This window comes from Triturus cristatus, chromosome 3_1, assembly GCF_964204655.1.
Source record: "Triturus cristatus chromosome 3_1, aTriCri1.1, whole genome shotgun sequence".
Taxonomy (NCBI): domain Eukaryota; kingdom Metazoa; phylum Chordata; class Amphibia; order Caudata; family Salamandridae; genus Triturus; species Triturus cristatus.
Genome location: NC_140583.1, coordinates 6,277,867 through 6,305,036, shown reverse-complemented (window position 1 = coordinate 6,305,036; position 27,170 = coordinate 6,277,867). Strand labels below are relative to the sequence as shown.

Here is a 27,170-nt window from a genome sequence, read left to right as displayed (position 1 = left end):
TCCTCTCAGCAGAACCAGATAATGGCAAACTTTCCCTCTATTTTTCCACACATATACATGTAAGTTTCAAATCTCAGTGCTTCCCCCTTTTTTTCAAATGTAATGACACATTTCTATTGGTTGAAAACCAACCCTTTTCCAAAAGTACCCTGCCCCCAACTTGACTTCTGCCTAGTACCCTTCCCCCAACTTGACTTCTGCCTGCTACCATAGCAACAGCTCATGGAACACTGCTGTGTGCAGTTAGGTCAGAAGTTCGCCACACAATGTTTCAATTCCACAGAGCAAGAGTGCTTGACTTTTCAATCCTAACTGCAAATCCATAGTACTGTTCTTTGGTTACACATTTTTTTGTACCAATACAAAACATGCTTCTATTAATTTTCACATACAGCCTAGTTTTTTTTCTAGAATGGTATGAAACAGCCAATCAGTTCTTTTTGTTTTGTAAAAAATATGTATGCCTCCATTTCCAAACTGTCTTTCTTTTCATATTGCCATTCTACTGAAAGACACCTCCTGAGTGCATCCAGTTCTCCTTTGAAGATGTTCACAGTGTGGATTGTAGGGCACAGCTATGTCTTCTGGAGTGAAAAGTTTGCAGAGAAAACAGATATGGTGAGAGACCTTGCTTTGCCAAATGTAGACATTAAATGGATTGGTCAGAGAGGGTTAAAGTGGCACCAATTGATGCCATTGGTGAAATCCTTCATGCAAATCCAACACCCTGACCTCATAATAGTGCACTGTGGTGGCAATGACCTAGGCACTTTGACTGGGGTAGGTCTGGAAATGCTTATGAAGGACACCTTTGCACAACTGTTTACACTTTTCCCTAAAACTGCCTTTGTGTTTTCCAACATATGCCAAAGGCAAAAATGGAACTGGTCCAATCATTTCTGTCCACAGATTGACAAAGCAAGAAAGCACGTCAACAAATCTGTTTCTGCTTTCCTCCGTGACTATGGTATGGGTGCCATTTACCACAACAACTTGCGTTACGACATGCAAGACATTTATAGAGGAGATGGTGTGCACTTCAATGATGAAGGGAACAGAGTCTTCCTCTTGAACCTTAGACTCTGCATCGGTACTTACTTGTAAGTACCACTAAAAAAATGACTCCATAAACACAACAGCTCTTTTTAGAGCTCCCTAATTTCTAAACTCTTAAATCTGATTTTCATTTATTTATTTTTATTTTTTTTACCGTACGCTTACCGTGAGCTTACCGTACGCGTACCCCGTGATTTTTTTTAAAATCAATAAATGTTTTTTTTGTACTTTTCTGTCCTTCTTTGACCCCCTTACAATTGTTAGGGGGTCTGTAACTCTCCTCATTGCCCCCTTTCTTTGTTTTCACTCTTTTTTTTCAGAGTGAAATACACAAAATGGCGGCCGCCGCTTCCTGGTTTCGGCCGATTCGAATGTTTACTAAGATCTAAGAGCCAATCAGAATCGCGCTCGCGCACGCCACCGTACGCTTACCGTAAGCGTACGGTAAGCGTACCGTAAGCTGGCTCAGATATATATATTGATTTAAAGGCTATTTTCTCAGAATCTACTGAACAGATTTACACCAAACCTACAAAAGGCACTTCCTTGACCTAGGGACTACCTCTCTGCCAAATTTCTAGTAATTCTGTTCAGCCGTTCGGGCTGTAGGTCGTTCTAAAGGTCCTATGGAAAAATGCATGGGAAAAACGCGTTTTGGGACCCCCCTTTTATCTCAGCCCCCGCTTGACGGATCCCCCCGAGACTTTCAGGGTAGGAGCGGAGCGTAGCGCCCCACCTATTTTGAGAAATTCGCGAGGATTCGTCGACCGGCGCCAAAGTTATTCAAAATAGAATGTTGAGGTTTTCCTATGGAAACGTGGTCCTAACTATAACTACCTACTGGCGACCGCCAGTAGGTAATAGGTATATGCATATAATTTGTTATTGCTCCGGGGTCCCCGCACATGGGCGGGACTATTCAGTGCTTATGACTTTGATGAGTATGCCCCTGGAAGAGAACTAGGATTACAGGTAAGTAACTTATCCTTGTATTACTCTCCTTTGACCCATTCGTCTTGTAATTATGTGAGTATTCTTGCTTTTATTCCTTCTTAATGTCGATATTGCATGTATTACCTTCCTTCCATCCTTTTTGTAAAGCGCTCTGATATCCTTTGGGATCTTGTTTGCGCTATATAAAACTTTACAAATAAATACAAATAAATAAGTAGCCCCTTCTCTGATGCCTCTGGTGAGTGCAAAGTGATGTAGCCCCCTCTCTAAGGGCTTTAATGAGTGCTCAGTGATGTAACCCCCTCTCTGAGGTCTCTGGTGAGTGCACAGTGATGTAGCCCCCTCTCTAAGGGCTTTAGTGAGTGCACAGTGATGTAGCCCCCTCTCTAAGGGCTTTAGTGAATGCACAGTGATGTAGCCCCCTCTCTAAGGTCTTTAGTGAACACACAGTGATGTAACCCCCTCTCTAAGGGCTTTAGTGAATGCACAGTGATGTAGCCCCTTCTCTGAGGTCTCTGGTGAGTGCACAGTGATGTAGCCCCTTCTCTAAGGGCTTTAGTGAACGCACAGTGATGTAGCCCCCTCTCTAAGGCCTTTAGTGAACGCACAGTGATGTAACCCCCTCTCTAAGGGCTTTAGTAAACGCACAGTGATGTAACCCCCTCTCTGAGGGCTTTAGTGAGTGCACAGTGATGTAGCCCCCTCTCTAAGGGCTTTAGTAAATGCACAGTGATGTAGCCCCCTCTCTAAGGGCTTTAGTGAGTGCACAGTGATGTAACCCCCTCTCCAAGGGCTTTAGTGAATGCACAGTGATGTAGCCCCCTCTCTAAGGGCTTTAGTGAATGCACAGTGATGTAGCCCCCTCTCTAAGGGCTTTAGTGAATGCACAGTGATGTAGCCCCCTCTCTAAGGGCTTTAATGAGTGCTCAGTGATGTAACCCCCTCTCTGAGGTCTCTGGTGAGTGCACAGTGATGTAGCCCCCTCTCTAAGGTCTTTAGTGAATGCACAGTGATGTAACCCCCTCTCTAAGGGCTTTAGTGAATGCACAGTGATGTAGCCCCCTCTCTAAGGGCTTTAATGAGTGCTCAGTGATGTAACCCCCTCTCTGATGTCTCTGGTGAGTGCACAGTGATGTAGCCCCCTCTCTAAGGGCTTTAGTGATTGCACAGTGATGTAGCCCCCTCTCTAAGGGCTTTAGTGAATGCACAGTGATGTAGCCCCCTCTCTAAGGGCTTTAGTAAATGCACAGTGATGTAGCCCCCTCTTTAAGGGCTTTAGTGAGTGCACAGTGATGTAACCCCATCTCTAAGGGCTTTAGTGAATGCACAGTGATGTAGCCCCCTCTCCAAGGGCTTTAGTGAATTCACAGTGATGTAGCCTCCTCTCTAAGGGCTTTAATGAGTGCTCAGTGATGTAACCCCCTCTCTGAGGTCTCTGGTGAGTGCACAGTGATGTAGCCCCCTCTCTAAGGTCTTTAGTGAATGCACAGTGATGTAACCCCCTCTCTAAGGAATTTAGTGAGTGCACAGTGATGTAGCCCTCTCTCTAAGGGCTTCAGTGAGTGCACAGTGATGTAACCCCCTCTCTAAGGGCTTTAGTGAGTGCCCAGTGATGCAATCCCCTCTCTGAGGTCTCTGGTGAGTGCACAGTGATGTAACCCCTTCACTGAGGTGTCTGGTGAGTGCACAGTGATGTAACCCCCTCTCTGAGGTCTCTGGTGAGTGCACAGTGATGTAACCCTCTCTCTAAGGGCTTTAGTGAGTGCACAGTGATGTAGCCCCCTCTCTAAGGGCTTTAGTGAGTGCACAGTGATGTAGCCCCCTCTCTAAGGGCTTTAGTGAATGCACAGTGATGTAGCCCCCTCTCTAAGGTCTTTAGTGAACACACAGTGATGTAACCCCCTCTCTAAGGGCTTTAGTGAATGCACAGTGATGTAACCCCCTCTCTGAGGTCTCTGGTGAGTGCACAGCGATGTAGCCCCTTCTCTGAGGTCTCTGGTGAGTGCACAGTGATGTAGCCCCTTCTCTAAGGGCTTTAGTGAACGCACAGTGATGTAGCCCCCTCTCTAAGGCCTTTAGTGAACGCACAGTGATGTAACCCCCTCTCTAAGGGCTTTAGTGAACGCACAGTGATGTAACCCCCCTCTCTGAGGGTTTTAGTGAGTGCACCGTGATGTAGCCCCCTCTCTAAGGGCTTTAATGAATGCACAGTGATGTACCCCCTCTCTAAGGGCTTTAGTGAGTGCACAGTGATGTAACCCCCTCTCTAAGGGCTTTAGTGAGTGCACAGTGATGTAACCCCCTCTCCGAGGTCTCTGGTGAGTGCACAGTGATATAGCCCCCTCTCTAAGGGCTTTAGTGATTGCACAGTGATGTAGCCCCCTCTCTAAGGGCTTTAGTGAATGCACAGTGATGTAGCCCCCTCTCTAAGGGCTTTAGTAAATGCACAGTGATGTAGCCCCCTCTCTAAGGGCTTTAGTGAGTGCACATTGATGTAACCCCCTCTCTAAGGGCTTTAGTGAATGCACAGTGATGTAGCCCCCTCTCTAAGGGCTTTAGTGAATCCACAGTGATGTAGCCCCCTCTCTAAGGGCTTTAATGAGTGCTCAGTGATGTAACCCCCTCTCTGAGGTCTCTGGTGAGTGCACAGTGATGTAGCCCCCTCTCTAAGGGCTTTAGTGAGTGCACAGTGATGTAGCCCCCTCTCTGAGGTCTCTGGTGAGTGCACAGTGATGTAACCCCCTCTCTAAGGGCTTTAGTGAATGCACAGTGATGTAGCCCTCTCTCTAAGGGCTTCAGTGAGTGCACAGTGATGCAACCCCCTCTCTAAGGGCTTTAGTGAGTGCCCAGTGATGTAATCCCCTCTGTGAGGTCTCTGGTGAGTGCACAGTGATGTAACCCCCTCACTGAGGTGTCTGGTGAGTGCACAGTGATGTAACCCCCTCTCTGAGGTCTCTGGTGAGTGCACAGTGATGTAGCCCCCTCTCTAAGGGCTTTAGTGAGTGCACAGTGATGTAGCCCCCTCTCTAAGGGCTTTAGTGAATGCACAGTGATGTAGCCCCCTCTCTAAGGTCTTTAGTGAATGCACAGTGATGTAGCCCCCTCTCTAAGGGCTTTAGTGAATGCACAGTGATGTAACCCCCTCTGAAAGGTCTTTAGTGAGTGCACAGTGGTGTAGCCCCCTCTCTAAGGGCTTTAGTGAGTGCACAGTGATGTAGCCCCCTCTCTAAGGGCTTTAGTGAGTGCACAGTGATGTAACCCCCTCTCTAAGGTCTTTAGTGAGTGCACAGTGATGTAGCCCCCTCTCTAAGGGCTTTAGTGAATGCACAGTGATGTAACCCCCTCTCTAAGGTCTTTAGTGAGTGCACAGTGATGTAGCCCCCTCTCTAAGGGCTTTAGTGAATGCACAGTGATGTAGCCCCTTCTCTGAGGTCTCTGGTGAGTGCACAGTGATGTAGCCCCTTCTCTAAGGGCTTTAGTGAACGCACAGTGATGTAGCCCCCTCTCTAAGGCCTTTAGTGAACGCACAGTGATGTAACCCCCTCTCTAAGGGCTTTAGTGAACGCACAGTGATGTAACCCCCCTCTCTGAGGGCTTTAGTGAGTGCACAGTGATGTAGCCCCCTCTCTGAGGTCTCTGGTGAGTGCACAGTGATGTAACCCCCTCTCTAAGTGCTTTAGTGAGTGCACAGTGATGTAACCAACTCTCTAAGGGCTTTAGTGAGTGCACAGTGATGTAGCCCCCTCTCTAAGGGCTTTAGTGAATGCACAGTGATGTAACCCCCCTCTCTGAGGGCTTTAGTGAGTGCACAGTGATGTAGCCCCCTCTCTGAGGTCTCTGGTGAGTGCACAGTGATGTAACCCCCTCTCTAAGTGCTTTAGTGAGTGCACAGTGATGTAACCAACTCTCTAAGGGCTTTAGTGAGTGCACAGTGATGTAGCCCCCTCTCTAAGGGCTTTAGTGAATGCACAGTGATGTAGCCCTCTCTCTAAGGTCTTTAGTGAATGCACAGTGATGTAGCCCCCTCTCTAAGGGCTTTAGTGAATGCACAGTGATGTAACCCCCTCTCAAAGGTCTTTAGTGAGTGCACAGTGGTGTAGCCCCCTCTCTAAGGGCTTTAGTGAGTGCACAGTGATGTAGCCCCCTCTCTAAGGCCTTTAGTGAACGCACAGTGATGTAACCCCCTCTCTAAGGGCTTTAGTGAACGCACAGCGATGTAACCCCCCTCTCTGAGGGCTTTAGTGAGTGCACAGTGATGTAGCCCCCTCTCTGAGGTCTCTGGTGAGTGCACAGTGATGTAGCCCCCTCTCTGAGGTCTCTGGTGAGTGCACAGTGATGTAACCCCCTCTCTAAGTGCTTTAGTGAGTGCACAGTGATGTAACCAACTCTCTAAGGGCTTTAGTGAGTGCACAGTGATGTAGCCCCCTCTCTAAGGGCTTTAGTGAGTGCACAGTGATGTAGCCCCCTCTCTAAGGGCTTTAGTGAGTGCACAGTGATGTAGCCCCCTCTCTAAGGGCTTTAGTAAATGCATAGTGACGTAGCCCCCTCTATGAGGTCTCTGGTGAGTGCACAGTGATGTAACCCCCTCTAAGGGCTTTAGTGAGTGCACAGTGATGTAGCCCCCTCTCTAAGGGCTTTAGTGAGTGCACAGTGATGTAACCCCCTCTTTGAGGTCTCTGGTGAGTGCGCAGTGATGTAGCCCCCTCTCTAAGGGCTTTAGTGAGTGCACAGTGATGTAACCCCCTCTCTGAGGTCTCTGGTGAGTGCACAGTGATGTAGCCCCCTCTCTAAGGGCTTTAGTGAGTGCACAGTGATGTAACCCCCTCTCTGAGGTCTCTGGTGAGTGCATAGTGATGTAACCTCTCTGAGGTCTCTGGTGAGTGCACAGTGGGCTCAAAATGGATAATTCACATATTTTTCCTTTCCATCGCAGGCCCTGTGATTGCTTCATCTATCTTTGCTTTAAGACCGAAAGAGAAGCAAGACTTCTTCTGTGCAGAGCGCCAGGACTCGGAGTCACAAAGCAGCTGTGCTCCTTCACCAGGTGAGTGAGAGGTGCTCAGTTGGATATTTGAGTAGTGGTTAAGTCTGACTCCCACACAGTCACCCACACTGTTTCAAACTGCATCTGAAGCATGAATCTCTTGCGTGCCTTATCGGCATGAGTGACTGCACCCTAATCCCTGTGCCCTCTTGTAGGCTGCAGTATAAATACCTATGGCCCGGTGATCCCCCAAGATTACACATCAAAATGAACCCTCGCATGGATCAAAGCAAAACATTTGTGATGCAGTCTGTGGATCATGCATACTACATTTAGTCTGGACGAAACATGCAACAGTCGCAGACTGTGGATCACGCATACAACAATCAGCTGATCTAGAAGGTTACATCCCAGTCCAGTCCAGAGTAGAGTTGCCCTGCTCTCTAGATCAGCTGATCTAGAAGGTTACATCCCAGTCCAGTCCAGAGTAGAGTTGCCCTGCTCTCTAGATCAGCTGCTCTAGAAGGTTACATCCCAGTGCAGTCCAGAGTAGAGTTGCCCTGCTCTCTAGATCAGCTGCTCTAGAAGGTTACATCCCAGTGCAGTCCAGAGTAGAGTTGCCCTGCTCTCTAGATCAGCTGATCTAGAAGGTTACATCCCAGTGCAGTCTAGAGTAGAGTTGCCCTGCTCTCTAGATCAGCTGCTCTAGAAGGTTACATCCCAGTGCAGTCCAGAGTAGAGTTGCCCTGCTCTCTAGATCAGCTGATCTAGAAGGTTACATCCCAGTGCAGTCCAGAGTAGAGTTGCCCTGCTCTCTAGATCAGCTGATCTAGAAGGTTACATCCCAGTGCAGTCCAGAGTAGAGTTGCCCTGCTCTCTAGATCAGCTGATCTAGAAGGTTACATCCCAGTGCAGTCCAGAGTAGAGTTGCCCTGCTCTCTAGATCAGCTGATCTAGAAGGTTACATCCCAGTGCAGTCCAGAGTAGAGTTGACCTGCTCTCTAGATCAGCTGATGTAGAAGGTTACATCCCAGTGCAGTCCGGAGTAGAGTTGCCCTGCTCTCTAGATCAGCTGATCTAGAAGGTTACATCCCAGTGCAGTCTAGAGTAGAGTTGCCCTGCTCTCTAGATCAGCTGATCTAGAAGGTTACATCCCAGTGCAGTCCAGAGTAGAGTTGCCCTGCTCTCTAGATCAGCTGATCTAGAAAGTTACATCCCAGTGCAGTCCAGAGTAGAGTTGCCCTGCTCTCTAGATCAGCTGATCTAGAAGGTTACATCCCAGTGCAGTCCAGAGTAGAGTTGCCCTGCTCTCTAGATCAGCTGATCTAGAAGGTTACATCCCAGTGCAGTCCAGAGTAGAGTTGCCCTGCTCTCTAGATCAGCTGATCTAGAAGGTTACATCCCAGTGCAGTCCAGAGTAGAGTTGCCCTGCTCTCTAGATCAGCTGATCTAGAAGGTTACATCCCAGTGCAGTCCAGAGTAGAGTTGCCCTGCTCTCTAGATCAGCTGATCTAGAAGGTTACATCCCAGTGCAGTCCAGAGTAGAGTTGCCCTGCTCTCTAGATCAGCTGCTCTAGAAGGTTACATCCCAGTGCAGTCCGGAGTAGAGTTGCCCTGCTCTCTAGATCAGCTGATCTAGAAGGTTACATCCCAGTGCAGTCCGGAGTAGAGTTGCCCTGCTCTCCAGATCAACTGATTTAGGACGTTGCATCCCAGAGTAAGTCAGTAAATTCTTTATTGCATAATTAATAAAAATCATTGCAATCAAAACATCTTCACAATCACATAATTTATAAAAACTGACAACTCTGTGCTGCAAATATTATTAACAATTGTTCCAATGCATTCATAAATGTGTCATAAAATCAAATATGGATCTGGATCATGCAGTAAATAGGAATTCCATTGAAGAAACAGTTTTTATTTTTAAAAACCTCAATAATTACTATAACAAGATATTGCACATATTGCGAGTTAAAGTGCCACTGTGCCATAATTATGAATTCCATAGCTCAAGGACAATAATAAAGTGCATCACTTAATTCTGTCCCAGGGTCGTCTCAGTGTAGGAAAGTGGGTTTCTGTTGCAGTAACCCCCCCACTTTTTGCCAGACTACTGATGCACTTTTTAGGTCTCGCGCCTAGCGATGCAGTGCAGAGCACTGCTCGCGCAGTGAGAGTCCTTTTGTCCGGGGTTCCGAAACGGACCCTGGAATTGTACACGCTCGTGCGTGTGTTTTTAGTTTTGGCTTCCGTTATTGGGCTATGAGTTCGTGTTTTTTTAAAACAGAGCACGCAATAGGCCAAAGGCGGGCGCATTGCTCCGCCCATGGCCTATTGGTGTCTGTTACGCGCACCAAAGCCCATGTGGTTTCAATTATCGTGCCCAGACACGGGCGCAATAATTGAAAACATATGGCTCGCTGTGGCACGCGCGCGCGCACACCACTAGCGGGCGTGTTTTTTTTGTTTTTGCTTTTCTGCCTTCCGAGGAGAGAGGTCGGGACTGCGCTCTGCCTGCGCCACCTTGGCACTGCACCCCCCACCTGTGGTCTCTTCGGCGGAGGGAAGCCAGCCCCATATCACACAAACTGCCCCCACCCGGCGTCTTGAAATTGCGACCTTATCTCTTCTCGACGGAAGAATCGGAAACTGACGTTTGCTCCCATTGGGCGCTGGAAGCTGGACCTGCTGTCACGCACTTGGAAATGGTGATGAGTTTTTTTGTGTTGTTATGTTTTTTTGTTCAATTAAATCAAATAATTTCCTTCTTTTAGTCTTTTGCTCCCACTCCTTTCCTATTTTGTATTGGAATGCTTCTTTTTTAGGGTGCTGGGGTTCCCGCGTTCCTCTGTGTCGTTGTTATCTCCTCTCTTTTATTTGAAAGGATATGTAAATCTTTTGGGGATTATATTTATACAGTTCCAAAGTTGTATGTCAAAAGACAGTAAGGAGTGTATGCTTTTTGTACACGACCCCGCTGCTTGTCTAATCGACCCACCTTTCGCGGGACACTGCATCTAGAAACACAAAGCCCCACTTCCCTTTAAAGAGACACCGTCATTTTGACCTCAACATGTTTTGAAGGGGTAGTGGGTGACCGAGGGCTGTAGGATTCTGTATCGGTTTCTGGCGCTTTGCCATACCTGTTTCTCAATGTGTCAGTCCCAGAAAGAAGTCGGTGTGTCATAACTTGTGATATCTGTTTTCGGACCAAGGAGACCAAGGAGACTAGTGTGGGTCAGAGGTGGGCTGGCACTGCTGCAGTGTGTAAGGTGACGGTGCGCGAGACCCTGCTCGGCATTCACTTTCGAGACTAGGTCACTTCTATAGCTTCGTATTGTCCGGACTAAGAGGCCCCCTTCAACCCTCCCGTCTGTTTTCAGGGGCTCTTCGTTTGAGGCATTTTTAGCTCAGACTTTAGCTAAAGGCGCGTTTCCTGTTGGTACCTTGTTCATAACCAGTGCAGGAGGAAAGCCAAAGCGGTTTGGCACTTTTCACAGTAATTACTTAAATAAAAGATATAAGTAGATGGCTAACATAGATACCTAAATACACAGACAGACAGACAAACTGATAGACAGACAGACAGACAGACGGATGGATGGATGGATGGGTGGGTGGGTGGGTGGGTGGGTGGATGGATGGATTCCCCTGTTAGAAACAGACTCATCAAACCATCTAATCGCAAACAAACATGAGTTCAGTTGTTCAGTCCAAAGTTTATTGCTTTTAAGTACAAATAATTACTTCGTAAAATACATTAAACATAATTTACAAACAGATAAGGCAGTCTATTCTTGTATCATTCGTCGTCCTCCCTGGCCTCCTGCGCTCTTAAAGAGTATTTTATCGTAATATTTGCATAGCGCTTCATACCCCTGTTGTCGCCACAAAGCACTTAAAAGGAAGCAAGTAAAAAACCCCAGCAAAACAGGAGAGAGCGGGATGTTGAAGCTATAGCTTTACCTTCTGGCTATGCTGCGAATTTGATCCGCTGGCTATGAAAAAAAGAATAAAAAGAGGAACAATTTTTTTCTACTTTTTTTTGGGAAGTGATTCGGAGACAATGAATTGAAGCCGCCTGTTTTCCAGTAAGTAAGGCAGAAATTCCAGGAGTCAGGGCTAAATATACTTTGGTGGATCAATACAGAAATGGCTCGTGGTTGAATTATTTAGGTTACCGCTGCTGGGAGACTTTTTTTTTTTTTTTTTAAAGGAAAGGGGAAAAATGCAGGAGGGTGTGAGTGCCAGGGACAGAGACTGCCCGCTCCCTCCTGCTAGCGCTGTAACTTTAACTGTGATTCCAGGCACTGCAGGTGCCGCGTGGTTGCTTTTGAAAGCGCCACACCAGTGTGCCCGAGGCTTCACCCTGTAGTGTACATACATAGATTATGATTCAGATATGGGTCGGCACCAGAGCCCTATGCCTGTCCACTCGCCTTCTTCACAATAGTATTTATATATCTTCTAATGTCACACGCAGGACTTGGCTCTTCCCCCATCCCAATAGGAAAATCCAGTCACGTTTTGAGGTTATCAACAATGAATATGCGAGTGACACTTTACATGTATTGAGTGTAACTCGAGATGATTTGGGTTTTGTTTTGACTAAAAGTTACTTTTCTGGCCCCCATTACAAATGCTGCAATACTAAGATAGGGCAATAGCTGGAGTTACCAGCTCTAAAAGGAAAAACCCGACCCGCGGTATCACTGTGGGCCTGGTGCGTCTCGTGCCCACCCAGCAGCCACTGAAAACACTGTGGGCCCAGTGCGTCTCGTGCCCACCCAGCAGCCGCTAAAATCACTGTGGGCCCGGTGCGTCTCGTGTCCACCCAACAGCCACTGAAAAGACTGTGGGCCTGGGGCGTCACGTGCCCACCCAGCAGCCGCTAAAATCACTGTGGGCCCGGTGCGTCTCGTGCCCACCCAGCAGCCGCAAAAATCACTGTGGGCCCGGTGCGTCTCGTGTCCACCCAGCAGCCGCTGAAAACACTGTGGTCCCGGTGCGTCTCGTGCCCACCCAGCGGCCGCTAAAATCACTGTGGGCCCGGTGCGTCTCGTGTCTACCCAGCAACCGCTGAAAACACTGTGGTCCCGGTGCGTCTCGTGCCCACCCAGCAGCCGCTAAAATCACTGTGGGCCCGGTGCGTCTCGTGTCCACCCAGCAGCCGCTGAAAACACTGTGGTCCCGGTGCGTCTCGCGCCCACCCAGCAGCCGCTAAAATCACTGTGGGCCCGGTGCGTCTTGTGTCCACCCAGCAACCGCTGAAAACACTATGGTCCCGGTGCGTCTCGTGCCCACCCAGCAGCCGCTAAAATCACTGTGGGCCCAGTGCGTCTCGTGTCCACCCAACAACCGCTGAAAACACTGCCATTAAGAGTACATGGTGCTGGGAGTTTGTCATTACGAACTCCACAGCACCATAATGGCTATACTGAAGGCTGGGAAGTTAGGTATCAAAGTTCTCAGCACATTAAACCCACACTGATGCCAGTGTAGGATTTAATGTAAAATGCACAACAGAGGGCATATCTTAGAGTAGAGATGCCCCCTGAACCTAACCAACAACCAGCGTCCTGACTGAGAGGCTGCCTAGGCTGCCACCACCAGACATGTTTCTGGACCCCTGGGTCGACAGCTTGCTGCTCTCAGGGGCCTGAAACAATGCTCATTCTGGGGCGAGGTGCCAAGCCTCCTGCCCCAGGATGGGCAGGGTTCACGAAGGATAAGCTTCAAAGGCCTCTCCAGACCATTTGCTGCTTCCAGCAACTGGTCCCCACTGGTTCTACCCCCCACTTTAGGTGGGAGAACCGGCTGGAAAAACAAGTGAGGAAAAGAGGTGTGCCCACCTCTGCCAACCCCACCCCTCAGGTGGGGGAGGCGAGGTGAAGCACAACCTCGAGTCCCCACCATCTTGAGGATGGGGGAACTCAGCCAACCAGGGACAGGCTCCTGCCCCGCTCCCACAGGAGAGTGGCAGAATAGGGGGTGTACCCAACCAAGGGAAGGGACCCATTGGTCCCTGCCCTTTACCTACCTGTAACCCCCCTAAATTTAGTATTTACAGGGCACCCTGAACCTTCCTTACTCAGACTAGAAACCACAAGAAAAGAAGATAAGAAGAAGGACCGAAGAGCCGTACAGAGCTAACAAGAGGACGACTCCCACTGACTTGGCACCAGCCCTACAGGCCTGTCTCCCCTCGAACCTGCTCCTGCAAAATCCCGGTGTGTCCTGCAACCAGCAACCTCAGAAACCCCGTAGGACCTTCCTGCCTTCACTTCAAGGACTCTATCTCCTGAGAACACCGGACTTGTTTAAACTGCAGCTTCTGGTGCCAGCCAGGAACCTCAAATCCAGCACACTCTGCACCCACTGCCCGCGGCCCGAGCTCGAGTGAACCAACACCACGAGGAGGTCCTCCTGGCCATCCTGACCCGAGATCCGACGACCCCTGAACTGCTTCAAGCCTCCAGACGACGCCCGCAGCCTAAAACCAGAAGACCCCCCCATCGTGACCAGAGTGATAAGAAAATCGGAGGCGAAAAGGCACCCCTGAACCCAACGCCCCACAGCCTTGTGTGCCCAATCCAGCGGTGCCTAGCCAACCCACGACATCCCAACTTACCCCTCGAAGTGGTGGTCGCACCCAAAAGATCTTCATCCCCGAGCCTTCAGCCTTTCTTCAAACCAGAGGATTTCCATAAAAAACCACAGGGCACCTGATACCGAAACAGCACTCTGCACCCGGCCGCCCCAGTGCAGCGGAGGGTGCACTTTTGGTGCCAACTTGTTTTCCCCTAAACCCTAGGAGCTTTGCTGCTACAGCCGTGAGGCCTGCTGGCCAGCAGCCACCAACCGGAGACCCCCTATCCCCCATTGGATAACATTAGGCCTCAACACTCTGCACCCGGCCGCCCTAGTGCCGCTGAGGATGCAACAACAGTGCATCACTGACCCTGGGGGACCCCTGAGTCTAACCCCAGAACCTTAACTTCCACAGTCGTTTACTTACCTGCAAACCGATGACCTGTTTTTCTTCCATAAGATAACATTGACAATTTACTTTCGAAAAAACCACTAAGTGTGGAGTTTTGAAAACTTGAAATATTCCTTCAAAATCAAAACAATAACCATAACGCATTTTCTCAACTGTTTTCAGGAAATGTCCCAGTGCTCAATCTAGGCATCCAGCACTGAGTTAGAAAAAGTATCGTAAAAGTTACTTACATGCAATTTATTGTATAAGCCCATTCATTTCAATGTACTGCTCCAAAAAGTTTCTAAGTGTGGAGTTTTGAAATCTGAAAATATTCCTTAAAAATTGCACGAATAACAAAAACGCATTTTCTCAACTGTTTTCAGGAAATGGCCCAGTGCTGAATCTAGGCATCCAGCACTGAGTTAGAAAAAGTATCGTAAAAGTAACTTACCTGCAATTTATTGAAAAAGCCCATTCATTTGAATGTACTATACCTGCTAAGTGTTGCAAACTGCTCCCTTAACTGTAAACCAAAAGCAGTATAATTTCTACTGCTACTTTGAACTGTGTTCACAGAAATAATTTACTACTGCAAAGTATTTTTGTGCTTACCTGTACCAGGCTTGCTTGGTTCTAGAAATAAAACAACAGTATATTTTTTATACAAAGCCATTGGCCTAGAGTTCAGTTGCTGACTGAGTGTGTACAACAAATGCTTTACACTGTCCTCTGATACTGCCTTACTGCCCGACCAAGCTACCACTTTAGAGAGTAAGGTGATATCTAACTTTAGCCTCTGCCAAACCTCTGGAGACTCTTGGACTCAATACACACTAAACCTCCCTTTTGTGCAGTATATATAGAGCCAGTTTCTTACACTCAGTAGTTACATTGCTTAATTATTACCCTAATAGCATATACTCTTTGTTCTACCAGGTATCAAATTGAATACAGCTCAAGCTGGCGATACCAACATTTTTCAGCTGCATGTAAAGTTTTATCAGCTGGCATAACAGCGGAATCGACTCACCAGATAAGGACTTAACAAGTGCCTGGCGTGCGGATCTAACCCCAGTTTGAAAAAAAAGGGGTTTTAAAAAAATACTCTGAATAGTAATCAAATTAGGACACACAAATACTATATGTACTAATGATTCTTGTGACCGTCCGCATAGTCTGCAGTTGGTATCCGCTCAATCCCGGGCAGTCCAGAGGAGGGCCGCCCCTGCTCTCCAGATCAGCTGATCTAGAAGGTTTCATGCCCGTGCAGTCCAGAGGAGGGCGGCCCCTGCTCTCCAGATCAGCTGGTCTAGAAGGTTTCATGCCCGTGCAGTCCAGAGGAGGGCGGCCCCTGCTCTCTAGATCAGCGGATCTAGAAGGTTTCATTCCCGTCCAGAGGAGGGCCGCCCCTGCTCTCCGGATCAGCTGATCTAGAAGGTTTCATCCCCGTGCCCGTCCAGAGGAGGGCGGCCCCTGCTCTCCAGATCAGCTGGTCTAGAAGGTTTCATGCCCGTGCAGTCCAGAGGAGGGCGGCCCCTGCTCTCCAGATCAGCTGGTCTAGAAGGTTTCATGCCCGTGCCCGTCCAGAGGAGGGCCACCCTGCTCTCCAGATCACCAGATCTAGAAGGTTTCATCCCCGTGCCCGTCCAGAGGAGGGCGGCCCCTGCTCTCCAGATCAGCTGGTCTAGAAGGTTTCATGCCCGTGCAGTCCAGAGGAGGGCGGCCCCTGCTCTCCAGATCAGCTGGTCTAGAAGGTTTCATGCCCGTGCCCGTCCAGAGGAGGGCCACCCTGCTCTCCAGATCACCAGATCTAGAAGGTTTCATCCCCGTGCCCATCCAGAGGAGGGCGGCCCCTGCTCTCCGGATCAGCATGACCATGACCCTAGGCCTGGCCTTTCTCTCACTCATCATTCTCTTGTTACTCCAGTTGGTTTAACTGGAGCAAATCAAGACAGTGTCACCTCCATCATCCTTATGTTGTCACACACTAAAACCCTCACCGGAAACATGAAGTCCTGTTGATGGGTCCGAGATCAGGGCCGATCCTGTTGACATGGCAAGAGGAGGGTGTGTGGGAGGGTATTGCAAGCGATGGGCTTGGCAAACCATGTTGGGTCACCTTTGATATTACCCAACAATGCACGACCCAAGAAAAACCATCACAGCAGTAAAACCACGGAGAGCGACAAACAAGTGATGTGTAGAATGTTTGATTTTGTGTCTGCCACTGGTACCCATTCTTGGACTTGTTCCAGTCCATCGTGTTTGCTTTGTGTGCCACCAAAGACAGGAACCAACTGTATGAACTGAGGTCTTGGCCTGCCTCAAAGTGCCAGCCCAGGCCCGTTCTGAACAGGAAGATACGCAGCCCCAGACCAGTTTCAGCCTCGCTGGGACTCCTCAATGACATGCACCTTCAGTTCTGCTGAGAGGTTAGGAAGCATGTCTGGGCATACCCAAACATTTAATGCATCTCCCAGAGGAGGAAACAAGGGTTGGAATGTTTGCGTTATTGGGACCCATTGGTCATTACTCTTGGCCGATATGCATATGGTTGGTCCCTGCCTGCAGTGGTGCTCTGAGGAACAACATGTTGGACTAGAATGTGACTTAGACATCTAACCACTAGCAGAGGCCAATGAAGCCTTACAGTATATTGTGCATTTTGGAGCATCAACACCAGTGGTCTATGGTGTAAGATCCTTAGCTCTTTAACCTGCAGTGAAGAAAGAGGACCTTCTGCGATGGTGTGAGCTGCGAGAAAGACAACCATCTGCGATGGTGTGAGCTGCGAGAAAGAGAACCATCTGCGATGGTGTGAGCTGCAAGAAAGAGAACCATCTGCGATGGTGTGAGCTGCAAGAAAGAGGACCATCTACGATGGTGTGAGCTGCGAGAAAGAGAGCCATCTGCGATGATGTGAGCTGCGAGAAAGAGAACCATCTACGATGGTGTGAGCTGTGGGAGAGAGGACATTCTGCGATGGTGTGAGCCAGGAGAAAGCGCACCTTCTGCGAAGGTGTGAGCTGGTAGAAAGAGGAACTTCTGCGATGGTGTGAGCCGGGATAAAGAGGACTTTCTGTGATGGTGTGAGCTGGTAGAAAGAGTAACTTCTGCGATGGTGTGAGCCGGTATAAAGAGGACCTTCAGCAAAGATGTGAGCTGGGAGAAAGGGGACCTTCTACAGTGGTGTGAGCTGTGAGAGAGAGGACCTTCAGTGGTGATGTGAGCTGGGAGGAAGAAGACCTTCTGCGATGGTGTGAGCGGGGAGACAGAGGACCTTCTGCGATGGTGTGAGCTGGGAGAAAGAGGACCTTCTGCGATGATGTGAGCCGGGGTAAAAAGGACCTTCTCTATGTCATTTGCATAAACTGTACATGTATTTCTCGGTCTGCTTTGTTACTGAAGCTTGTTCTTTTGTTTAATAAAAATAATTTTATTTTAAAAAGGACCTTCTGTGATGGTGTGAGCCGGGAGAAAGAATACCTTCTGCGATGGTGTGAGCAAGGAGAATGAGGACCTTTTGCGACAGTGTGAACCGCGTGTGAGAAAGTGCCATCATTCTTGCATGGCATGCCCCCACTTTTTGCTGAATTGCTGATGTACTTTGACTGAGTGTGCCCTGGGCTCCTGCCAATCAGGTACCCAGGGCCTATGTTCCTTCCCTAAAACTGTGTTGAAGCCTAAACCCAATTGGCATCTCTGGTCACGTCAGCCCCTGGTAAATGGTACCCTCGGTACCCAGGGCCTTGTGACCAGAGAAGGCCCCTAAGGGCTGCAGCACGTATTGGGCCACCCTTAGAGGCCTTGTACCCTGACACACACACACACTGCCCTTCCAGACTGAGTGTCTTGGTGCAGAACAAAACAGAGAGTCGACATGGCACACATCCTTGTGTGCCATGCCCACAACACACACTGCCCTGGCATACCTTGGTCACCCCTCTAGCTGGGTGCCCTATGCCAGTGGTGTGGATACAGGTGCATGAACCATGTGCCCCTACAGTACCCAGTTCCATTCATGGGCACTGTAAGTGCAGTGCTGCCATTAAGAGTATATGGTGCTGGGGGGTCGTCAACACGAACTCCAGAGCACCATGATGGCAACACTGAAGACTGAGAAGTTTGGTATCAAACCTCTCAGCACATTATACCCGCACTGATGCCAGTGTGGGATTTAATGTACAATGCACGACAGAGGGCATCTTAGAGATGCCCCCTGAACCTAACCTACAATCCACGTCTTGTCTGAGGGGCTGCCTAGGCTGCCACACAGCAGAAATGTTGCTGGACCCCTGGGTAGAGAGCCATCTGCTCTCCTGGCCCTGCAACAATGCACATCCTGGGCGAGGTGCTAGGTCTCCTCCCCCAGGATGGGCAGGGGAAGCTTCAAAGGCATGCCGCCTTTGTGAGCTTCTCCAGGCCACTTGCTAACTCAGTAACTGGCCCCTACCGGTTCTGACCCCCTATTCTGGCAGGAAGACTGTCCGGAAACCCCAAGGAAGGAAAGGGGGTGTGCCAGCCTCTGCCAACCCCACCCCTCAGGTGGGGGAGGCGAGGTGAAGCACATCCCCGGGCTCTCGCCATCTTGAGGATGGGGAGCCCTACCCAATCAGGACTAGGCCACTGTCCCCCTCCCACAGAAGAGTGACAGGATAGGGGGTGTACCCAAACCAGGGAAGGGACCCATTGGTCCCTGCCCTTTACCTACCTGCAACGCCCCTAAATTTAGTATTTAGGGGCACCCTGAACCTTCCTTCCTCAGATTCCAGATTCCGAAACAAGAAAGAAGATCAAGAAACAAGAAGACCTGCCGTGCAGCTGCTAACAAGAGGAAGACACCAACTGATTTGGTATTAGCCCTACCTTTTGACCCTCGAACCTGCTCCTGCTAAACCCCGGCGTCTCCAGTGGTCAGCAACCTCAAAAACCCCGAAGGACCTGACTGCCTTGTGACTCTAACTAACTGGGACTCTCACGAGCAGTGGTACTGCTCAAAGCAAGAAACAAGCCCCTGGCATCAGCCAGGAACAGCGACTCCTGCACACTCTGCACCCGCCAAGCCTGGCCTGTGCCGGAGTGGACAAAGACCATGAGGACGTCCCCCCAGCGACTTTGACCCCGAATCCAGTACCCAAGGACCCACCTCGACGCTCCTGACAATGCCTGCAGCTTCAGAATTAGGAACCCCTCCAACCGCGACCAGCAGAGGGTAAGATTTCCCAACGCCAAAAGGCACCCCGGCACCCTGCGCCCAACTCCTGGGTGCCTACCTATCCTCCAACTACCCAACTTATCTCTCGAAGTGGTGGTCCCACCTGAAGAATCTTCTTCCCCGAGCTTGCAGCCTTTGTTCGTTCTTGAGCTTCTCCATTGAAATCCATTGAGCGCCCGAAGGCTCAAAAGCACCCTGCACCCAGCCGCCCGAGTGCCCCTGGCAGTGCAACCTCTACTCTAATCTACTTCCCCACTTGCCCGGAGTAAGTGACCAGGAGCCCAGCTCCCACAGCCGCGTGGCCTGCTAGCCAGCAGCCACCAACTAAGGGCCCCTGCCACCCATAGGATAAAATTGGGCCTAACTTACTCTGCACCCGGCTGCCCCTGTGCCGCTGAGGGTGTAACTACTGTACCTACTTGACCCTGGGAGATCCCCCGAGTCTATGCCCAGAACCTTTACTCTGCCAGTCGAGTACTTACCCAAAAGCTGATAACTCACTTTTCTTCCATAGGGTAACATTGACTGGTTTCACTTGAAAATTCTTCTAAGTGTCGAGTTTTGAAACTTTAAAATATTCATCTAAATCCAGCAGAATAATGAAGACGAATTTACTCACCAGCTATCAGGAGAGATCCCAGTGCTGGATCTTGGTGCCCAGCACTGACCCTGCAAAATAATTACAACCGTACTTAGCGCTAACTTGATTTTCCTCCATAGGATAACATTGCCTGGTTTTTGCCAGAAATTCTTTTGTGTTGATTTTGTAAACTTACAAATATTCATTAAAAATCGCCTGTATAACAAAAACGCATTCTTTCAACTGCTTACAGGTGATACACAAGTTCTGGATCCAGGATCCAGCACTGAGTAAGAAAAAGTAACTATAACCTCACTTACCTGCCAAGTGAATTTCCTCACATAGGATAACATTGGTGATTCTATGTGAAAAAGTTTCTCTGTGTCCACTTTTAAAATAGAAAAATATTCCTTAAAAATCACAACTGTAACCAAAACGTTTTTACTAAACTGTGTACAGGAGATGTCCCAGGACTGAATCTAGGATCCAGTCCTGTGGTAAGAAAAGTAATCCAAAAAGTAATCAATTGCATTTAACTACAAATTCCCATTAAGCTCAATGTAAAATTGTGTTGCCTATTGCAACAACAGTATCTATTGCATTCAAAAGTCTAATGCCTATTGAAAAGTATTTAACTATAGCATCTCATTCCGAGAAAGTATATTTTGATACCTATTGTTGGTTCTAAAATAAAACAAGCATATATTTTTTATATAAACCATTGGCCTAGAGTTCAGTTATTGAGTGTGTGAAATCATTTTGCTGACTGAGTGTGTACAACAAATGCTTTACACTGTCCTCTGGTACTGCCTTACTGCTCGACCAAGCTACCACTTTAGAGAGTAAGGTTATATCTAACTTTAGCCTCTTTGAAACCTCTGGGGACTGTGGACTCTGTGCACACCCTGTACCTATTTGGGAACAGTATATACAGAGCCACTTTCTTACACTGCAAGAAAGAGGACCTTCCTGCGACGCTGTGAGCAAGAAAAAGAGGACCTCCTGCGAAGGATTGAGTTGGGAGAAAGATGACCGCCTGCGATGAAGTGAGCCGGGAAAAAGAGGACCTCCTGCAACGGTGGGATCCGGGAGGTGTCACCTGACGTGCCTATCATATCAGTTGTTACTTATGCTCCAGGATGTTGGGGTCCACAGTCTGGGAAGGTATAGCCTCTGTTGGCTGCCACTGTTTGCAGTAAAGAGGGTTTAGGTTTAGTGCTCGTCTCCGGTCCGGGTGGCTTCAGAGGAGTTGTGGACTAGACCATCTTAAAGAAGACTTCTCCAGGATTCCATTTGATATCCATGAATGTGTGAGGGGTCGCAGATCCCAAGGCATGGGAAGAGAAGAGGCCCCTATGTGCTCCAAGAGTTAGTGTAGAAAGGGAGGGAGCTGACACGAGGAGGCTGTGTGTTGGAATGTCCTTCTCTCAGGATTAACCACATGAGACGAAACAAGAGAAATGTATTGATGTTTTGGGCAGAGGGGGCTGAATGCACATGTGCAACTGACCTTCAACATTTACAGCATGTCTCTATTACTTAACTCTCTACCGGACTCTGACATTGAGATTTTAAAAAAACTTTTCAAGAAGGTTTTTATATGGAAAATACCTTTTAATAACAATTGCATGTAGATGTGTCTGCAGATCTGCGCTCCTCTCTTCCTCTGAACACTTATTTATTGTCCATTCCACCTTTCCTCCTTTTGTTCTTCACTGGAGGAAATTGGAGTATTATGTGGTGATGCTGGTTCGGCTTCTCCGTGCAATACTCTCGCAGACCCCAAAGATGGTCCTCGGATTCACACTAATAAATCCTTAGCACAGTCCCGGTAGTGTGGCAAAGAGCAGTCCTGCTTTACGCCAGGAACAGGTGTAAGCATTTCAGAGGAACAACATGGACAGTAAGTAATTGACACGACTCAAAAGAAATTTGACACCAATTTATTAAAAAAAGCAGAATTTTATATTAATCGAGACACCAAAGTAAACATTATCAGAGACATAAAACGGGAGATATGGATTTAAGGAGAAAACATAAGTCCCTGCAATCCAATACTGTAGAATGTTTGCATTGCGGTCAATGGCAGAAAGTGGTAGTGTCTATCGTCACTTGCTGCTCGAGTTGCTTGGAACCCACGTAGGGTAAAGGTGGTGCGGGTTTCAGGACCAAGCCACGACAGTCAGTTCAGTTGTACCTGGCACGTGGCGCCCGGGTGCAGAGTTGTCCTGGCTGTCCTTGGTGCTGAGGGGGAGCCACAAGAGAGCTGCTTCTACCGCTTACAAGGAACAGGGTGCAAAATCCCAACAACCAGTCCACTGCTGACGTCGAACGAGTTGTGTGGAGTACCCTCTAGATGCAGCATTGAGCGAAGGGGTCATTTGCAGGGCTGGCCACCAACAAGCTTTGGCAGCGGTAAGCACAGCAGATGGTTATTTCAACGTCCGGAGGTCCAGGGGAACTTGTTAGCAGCCTGAAGCTTTATGAAGGGTAGGACTACAGTTCCCACTATGCACTAGACCATCTGGATTTGAGTGATTCCTCGGAGGGCACGATGGCTAGCAATTGTTGAGCTCCAGTGCGTTTTTACCTGTAGTTTGCAGGGGAAGAGTGCCACAAGTCCAGGGGATTGCGAGGTTGCTTCTGGCTCTCACTGGGACCCCTTTGTCGGGGGATACCGAGCTTTAGCCTAGGATTAACAGCGGTCTTGCAGTTCCAGGAGCGTTGCTACAGGTGCAGAGTATCGCTCCTGTTGTTGTCAACTCTTGTCTTTTCCTTTTTCTTCTGTGATGCAAGTTAAACAAGAACTGAGGTTCTGGTGCCAGGGGTAGCCCTTAAATCCAAGATTTAGAGGCTTTAGAGGTGTGGGTGTAAGTCGCCAATGGATTACTATCCCCAGTGGCTAATTTACCCGTGAGGTGACTACATCCGGGGGGTGTGTGACAACGTTTCTACCCAAAACCCACTATTTTCGCCACCTTTAAAAATGGCTGATTTCAAAATGGTAATAAAATTGATTATAAAAAAAAAGAAAATGGCAGAAATCTTCCTTAGCTGTACAGACCAGGTAGCCCACCCTAGAGGTGTGGCTAGTCTTCTGGGTGTCTGCACCTCCAGAATACCTAATTTTCCTACCTGCCCGGTTGCAAATGTACTACTTGGGCCAGGGGGAGAGCTGTTTCCTCCTTTTCGAGGCAGGTTGGTTTCATATCACAGGCGGTGGCCCCTTTGAAGCTCAACACCTTCACTAGCCAGCCTGTCAGGGAGGAAGATGTGACCTCCTTCCTGTCCAGGCCATTGTTTCTAACTCCCGGGAGAGTTCACATCTCCTGGCAGGGAGTCAGATTCCTGTATTGGCAGCAGCAAGTGCGGGCTGTCAGCCAGAACACAGGAAAGGCTGGGGCACCTGGGTACGTGCCTCATCACCCTCGACACAAGATTCATATCAGAGATGAGAAGGCATGTTGTATGATACGAAACATGACATATTTCGCTGGTACCATAACGAAGCTGGCGACCTCAGGTTTGCCCAGGTTACAGCCCATGTTATCCTTTGGTACGTCGAACGCTGATAGTGTCCTTTAACGGTTGCGGTTACTATAGGGACATATAAACTGCACTTGCATGTCCACACCGTCAGTATAATGCACCCTGCTTTCCTGGTTTCGGAGGCCTTCCTTAGTAGTGACTGTCATATATTAAAAATAGTGCAATGACTTTGCCACCCATGGTGAGTACAAAGTTGAGTTCGAGCAGTTGGCACTGCTCCTGCCGTCTGCCATGGCAGGCCTGCTGTCAGTAGTTTACTAGTGTCACTCAGGATGGCACAAACTGTGCTTCAGGCCCTTGTGACCCCTTTAACACCCATGCCATGGGCACCACTGGTACCATATACTAGGGACTTATAAGGGGATTAAAGTCCTTTGCCAATTGGGGGTTAACAGTTTGCACATATCGGTTTTAGGGAAAGAGCACTGGCACTGGGGCCTGGGCAGCGGGTTTCCGCGCACGGTCACAGTCGAAAACCAGTATCTAGTAGCATTGGTAGTAATTGGAGGCAAAAAGTGGGGGGACAGCTGCAAAAAGCCCTGTTTTCTTACATTCACTGTGTCTTTTCTTTTTCTTTTCCTTTGAGCTTTACATTTATTTATTATTTATTTATTTATAAAGTTTTATATAGCGCAAACAAGATCCCGAAAGATATCAGAGCGCTTTACAAAAAGAATGGAAGGAGGATAATACATGCAATATCGACATTAAGAAGGAATAAAAGCAAGAATAATCACTTCATTACAAGACAAATGGGTCAAAGGAGAGTAATCTCTTGAACTGTTTTATCTTTACACATGCCGAGTTGCTGTGGAATATCGTATCGCCGCCAGTGCTCTGCCTCAGAAGGAGTGAGGCCTTTCCTTGGAGTCCTTGGCCAGCCACATGTAGGACAGAGCTTCAGGCACATAACCATGTTACTCCCTTTTAGCGCTTGACTCTCATAGGGTAGCAGGCGCTCGGTTTCACAGCTTGCTCTAGGAGGTGAGCTTGCATCTGGAAGTCAGATTGTCTTAGAGTCCAGTTAATAAACTGACTGTCCACGACCTTTAATAAAAAATAGGACAGACGAACGGTTATACTGATGCGCAACATCAAAACCAGAAGGTCCTAGCCCCGCTGCGTGTCTGAGATATGGCCCCAAGCACAAGTATCACTTATTAATGGTTCATAAGGTGCTGTATGTTGCTAGAGGGCCCTTACATGAGCGAGTAAACATTGGTACGTTCACAGTAAGGCACCACAAATCTAATACGATGGTACTACTGTCCATTGTTAGCCTGCAGCAAAGGTCTAGTCGGTCCCAGTAGCCTTCAGGAATCATGTTGAGTATGGTCAGTGCCCAAGCAACACTCCTCTCCCTCTGCCCAAGCAACACACCTCTCCCCAAGCAACACTCCTCTCCCTAAGCAACACACCTCTCCCTCTGCCCAAGCAATACACCTCTCCCTCTGCCCAAGCAACACACCTCTCCCTCTCTATCAGCAACACTCCTCTCCCTCTGCCCAAGCAACACACCTCTCCCTCTGCCTAAGCAACACTCCTCTCCCTCTGCCCAAGCAACACACCTCTCCCTCTCCCCAAGCAACACACCTCTCCCTCTCCCCAAGCAACACTCCTCTCCCTCTCCCTCAGCAACACTCCTCTCCCTCTCCCTCAGCAACACTCCTCTCCCTCTGCCCAAGCAACACACCTCTCCCTCTCTATCAGCAACACTCCTCTCCCTCTCCCTCAGCAACACTCCTCTCCCTCTCCCTCAGCAACACTCCTCTCCCTCTGCCCAAGCAACACACCTCTCCCTCTGCTCAAGCTTCCGCGCATCCCTGGTCGCCAGTTTGTAAAACACAGTGAGTTTGCAGTCACATTTCTGAGCATCTAGTAAGTGTAATCAAATCATCCCCCTCCACCCAAAGCTCTAGGAGTCCCACTTCAGTCAGTAGTTCTTTAGAAACAGCTAATAAAGTCCAGGTATCCAGTTAACAGGACCTCCGGGTTCCGGAATTTGGTGTCTGCGTGCAGAGGTTTAGTATCCAAACTGCACTAGCGTCACAGGGTCATACAGGGGACTGGTGCTGGAGCCGGGCGAGTATCAGAGTGCATCCTCTGGCGATGCGGGGGTTCAAGGGCCTGCGCTTTAACCCTGGTTGTCATGGTTTCATTAGTTGGGAGAAGGGACTTAGATCCAGGTGATCTCCAAGTTGGAAGCACCCGCTGGGCCAATGAGCTCTCAAGTTAGGGTGCTGTGTTTTGTCTAGTTCAGCAGTTCTAAACTGGGCAGTCGTGGGCCCTGGGATCCGCAATGCCTATTCGGTGTTCCTGGACAGTTTAGAAAATTAAATATTAGCTGATTAATAAAGTATATAAACATAAAAAAGCCAAATGTTCAATTGAAAATGTTAAGACTCTCTCTACATGTGAAATAATTTGAAATTGGAGCCTACAAGTTGGTATCATTGGCTTACTTGTGGGGGCAGCACTAATACAGCGATCTGTAGACTGGATGGTGAGTGGTCTCTACTCAAGCACTAGTAAACGCCAACACAAAGAGAGCTGTATCCGGAGCACGAGAACGAAGGGATATGCTGGATGGCAACATCATGTTTCGTCTTTTAGAAATGAAACTACATTTTGTAAAAAGGTCTAACCTTTCTATATAAATCTGGATGTTTCTTTACTTTTTGCTTGTGAATTAAACAAACTATTTCATGATTTCTATATTTGTTTGATTTATGCTTATTTCGGTATTTGTGTGTATTGTTTACATTAGAGGAGTTGCTCAGGCCGGATTCCCCGGTTTCCAGTAATGATTCAGTGGGGTCCACAGAAGCCAGAAGTTTAAGAACTGTTGATCTGTACCCCCTAGGAGCTCTGGAAAGCATAGGCAGGGGGAGTCGCAACTGGACAAGTAATGTAGATTCGCTTTGACCAAAACCACGACTCTTTCGATCAAGGTCTGCTCATTGGTAGGTAATGCCCATCATAACACATTGGGAAATAAATTTCCGGAAGTGTGGCAGGCAGGACGGCAGGAAGCATATGTGTACAATCTACCATCCACAACACACCACCAGGTTCCGTGGGACAGAGGGTCCAGAATCGGTGGAGGACACACTGTCATGGGGGAGTTTCTGCATCCGTGACAGAGCGCCGTAGTCGTGAAGGAATCTCCGCACTGGTGGTGGAGGCTCACAGTCAAGAGGGAATCTTCGCACTTGGGGTGGACGCCCCGCAGTCATGGGGGAGTCTCCGCACTCGTGGTGGAGGCCCCACAGTTAAGAGGGTGTCTCCGCACTTGTGGCGGAGGCCCCACATTCATGGGGGAGACTATGCACTTGTGGTGGAGGCCCCACAGTCATGGGGGAGTCTCTGCACTCGTGGTGGAGGCCCCACAGTCAAGAGAGAGTCTTCACACTTGGGGTGGACACCCTGCAGTCATGGGTGAGTCTCCACAATCGTGGTGAAGGCCCCGCAGTCAAGAGGGAATCTTCGCACTTGGGGTGGACGCCCTGCAGTCCTGGGGGAGTATCCGCACTCGTGGTGGAGTCCCCGCAGTCAAGAGGGAATCTTTGCACTTGGGGTGGATGCCCCACAGTCATAGGGGAGTCTCCGCACTCGTGGTGGAGGCTCCACAGTCAAGAAAGGGTCTCCGCACTCGTGGCGGAGGCCCCACAGTCATGGGGGAGTCTCTGCACTTGTGGTGGAGGCCCCACAGTCAAGAGGGAGCCTTCGCACTTGGGGTGGACGCTCCGCAGTCATGGGGGAGTCTCCACACTCATGGCGAAGGCCCGCAGTCAAGAGGGAATCTTCGCACTTGGGGTGGACGCCCCGCAGTCATGGGGGAGTC

General features: G+C 48.9%; 1 protein-coding gene across 5 annotated transcripts in view; it reads left to right on the top strand.

Annotated features, from left to right (window-relative positions):
- LOC146859581 (uncharacterized) overlaps nucleotides 1–27,170 on the top strand; it is a 437,747-nt gene that overhangs the window by 147,771 nt on the left and 262,806 nt on the right. For all 5 annotated transcript variants that reach the window (XR_014979314.1, XM_085646505.1, XM_085646504.1 and 2 more), the window contains exon 3: nucleotides 6,944–7,054. Coding sequence is in view for 4 of the 5 variants with exons in the window: in XM_085646505.1 (XP_085502631.1) it covers nucleotides 6,944–7,054 (111 nt within the window). In the remaining variant the exon portion in view is untranslated. The remainder of the gene's footprint in view (nucleotides 1–6,943; nucleotides 7,055–27,170) is intronic.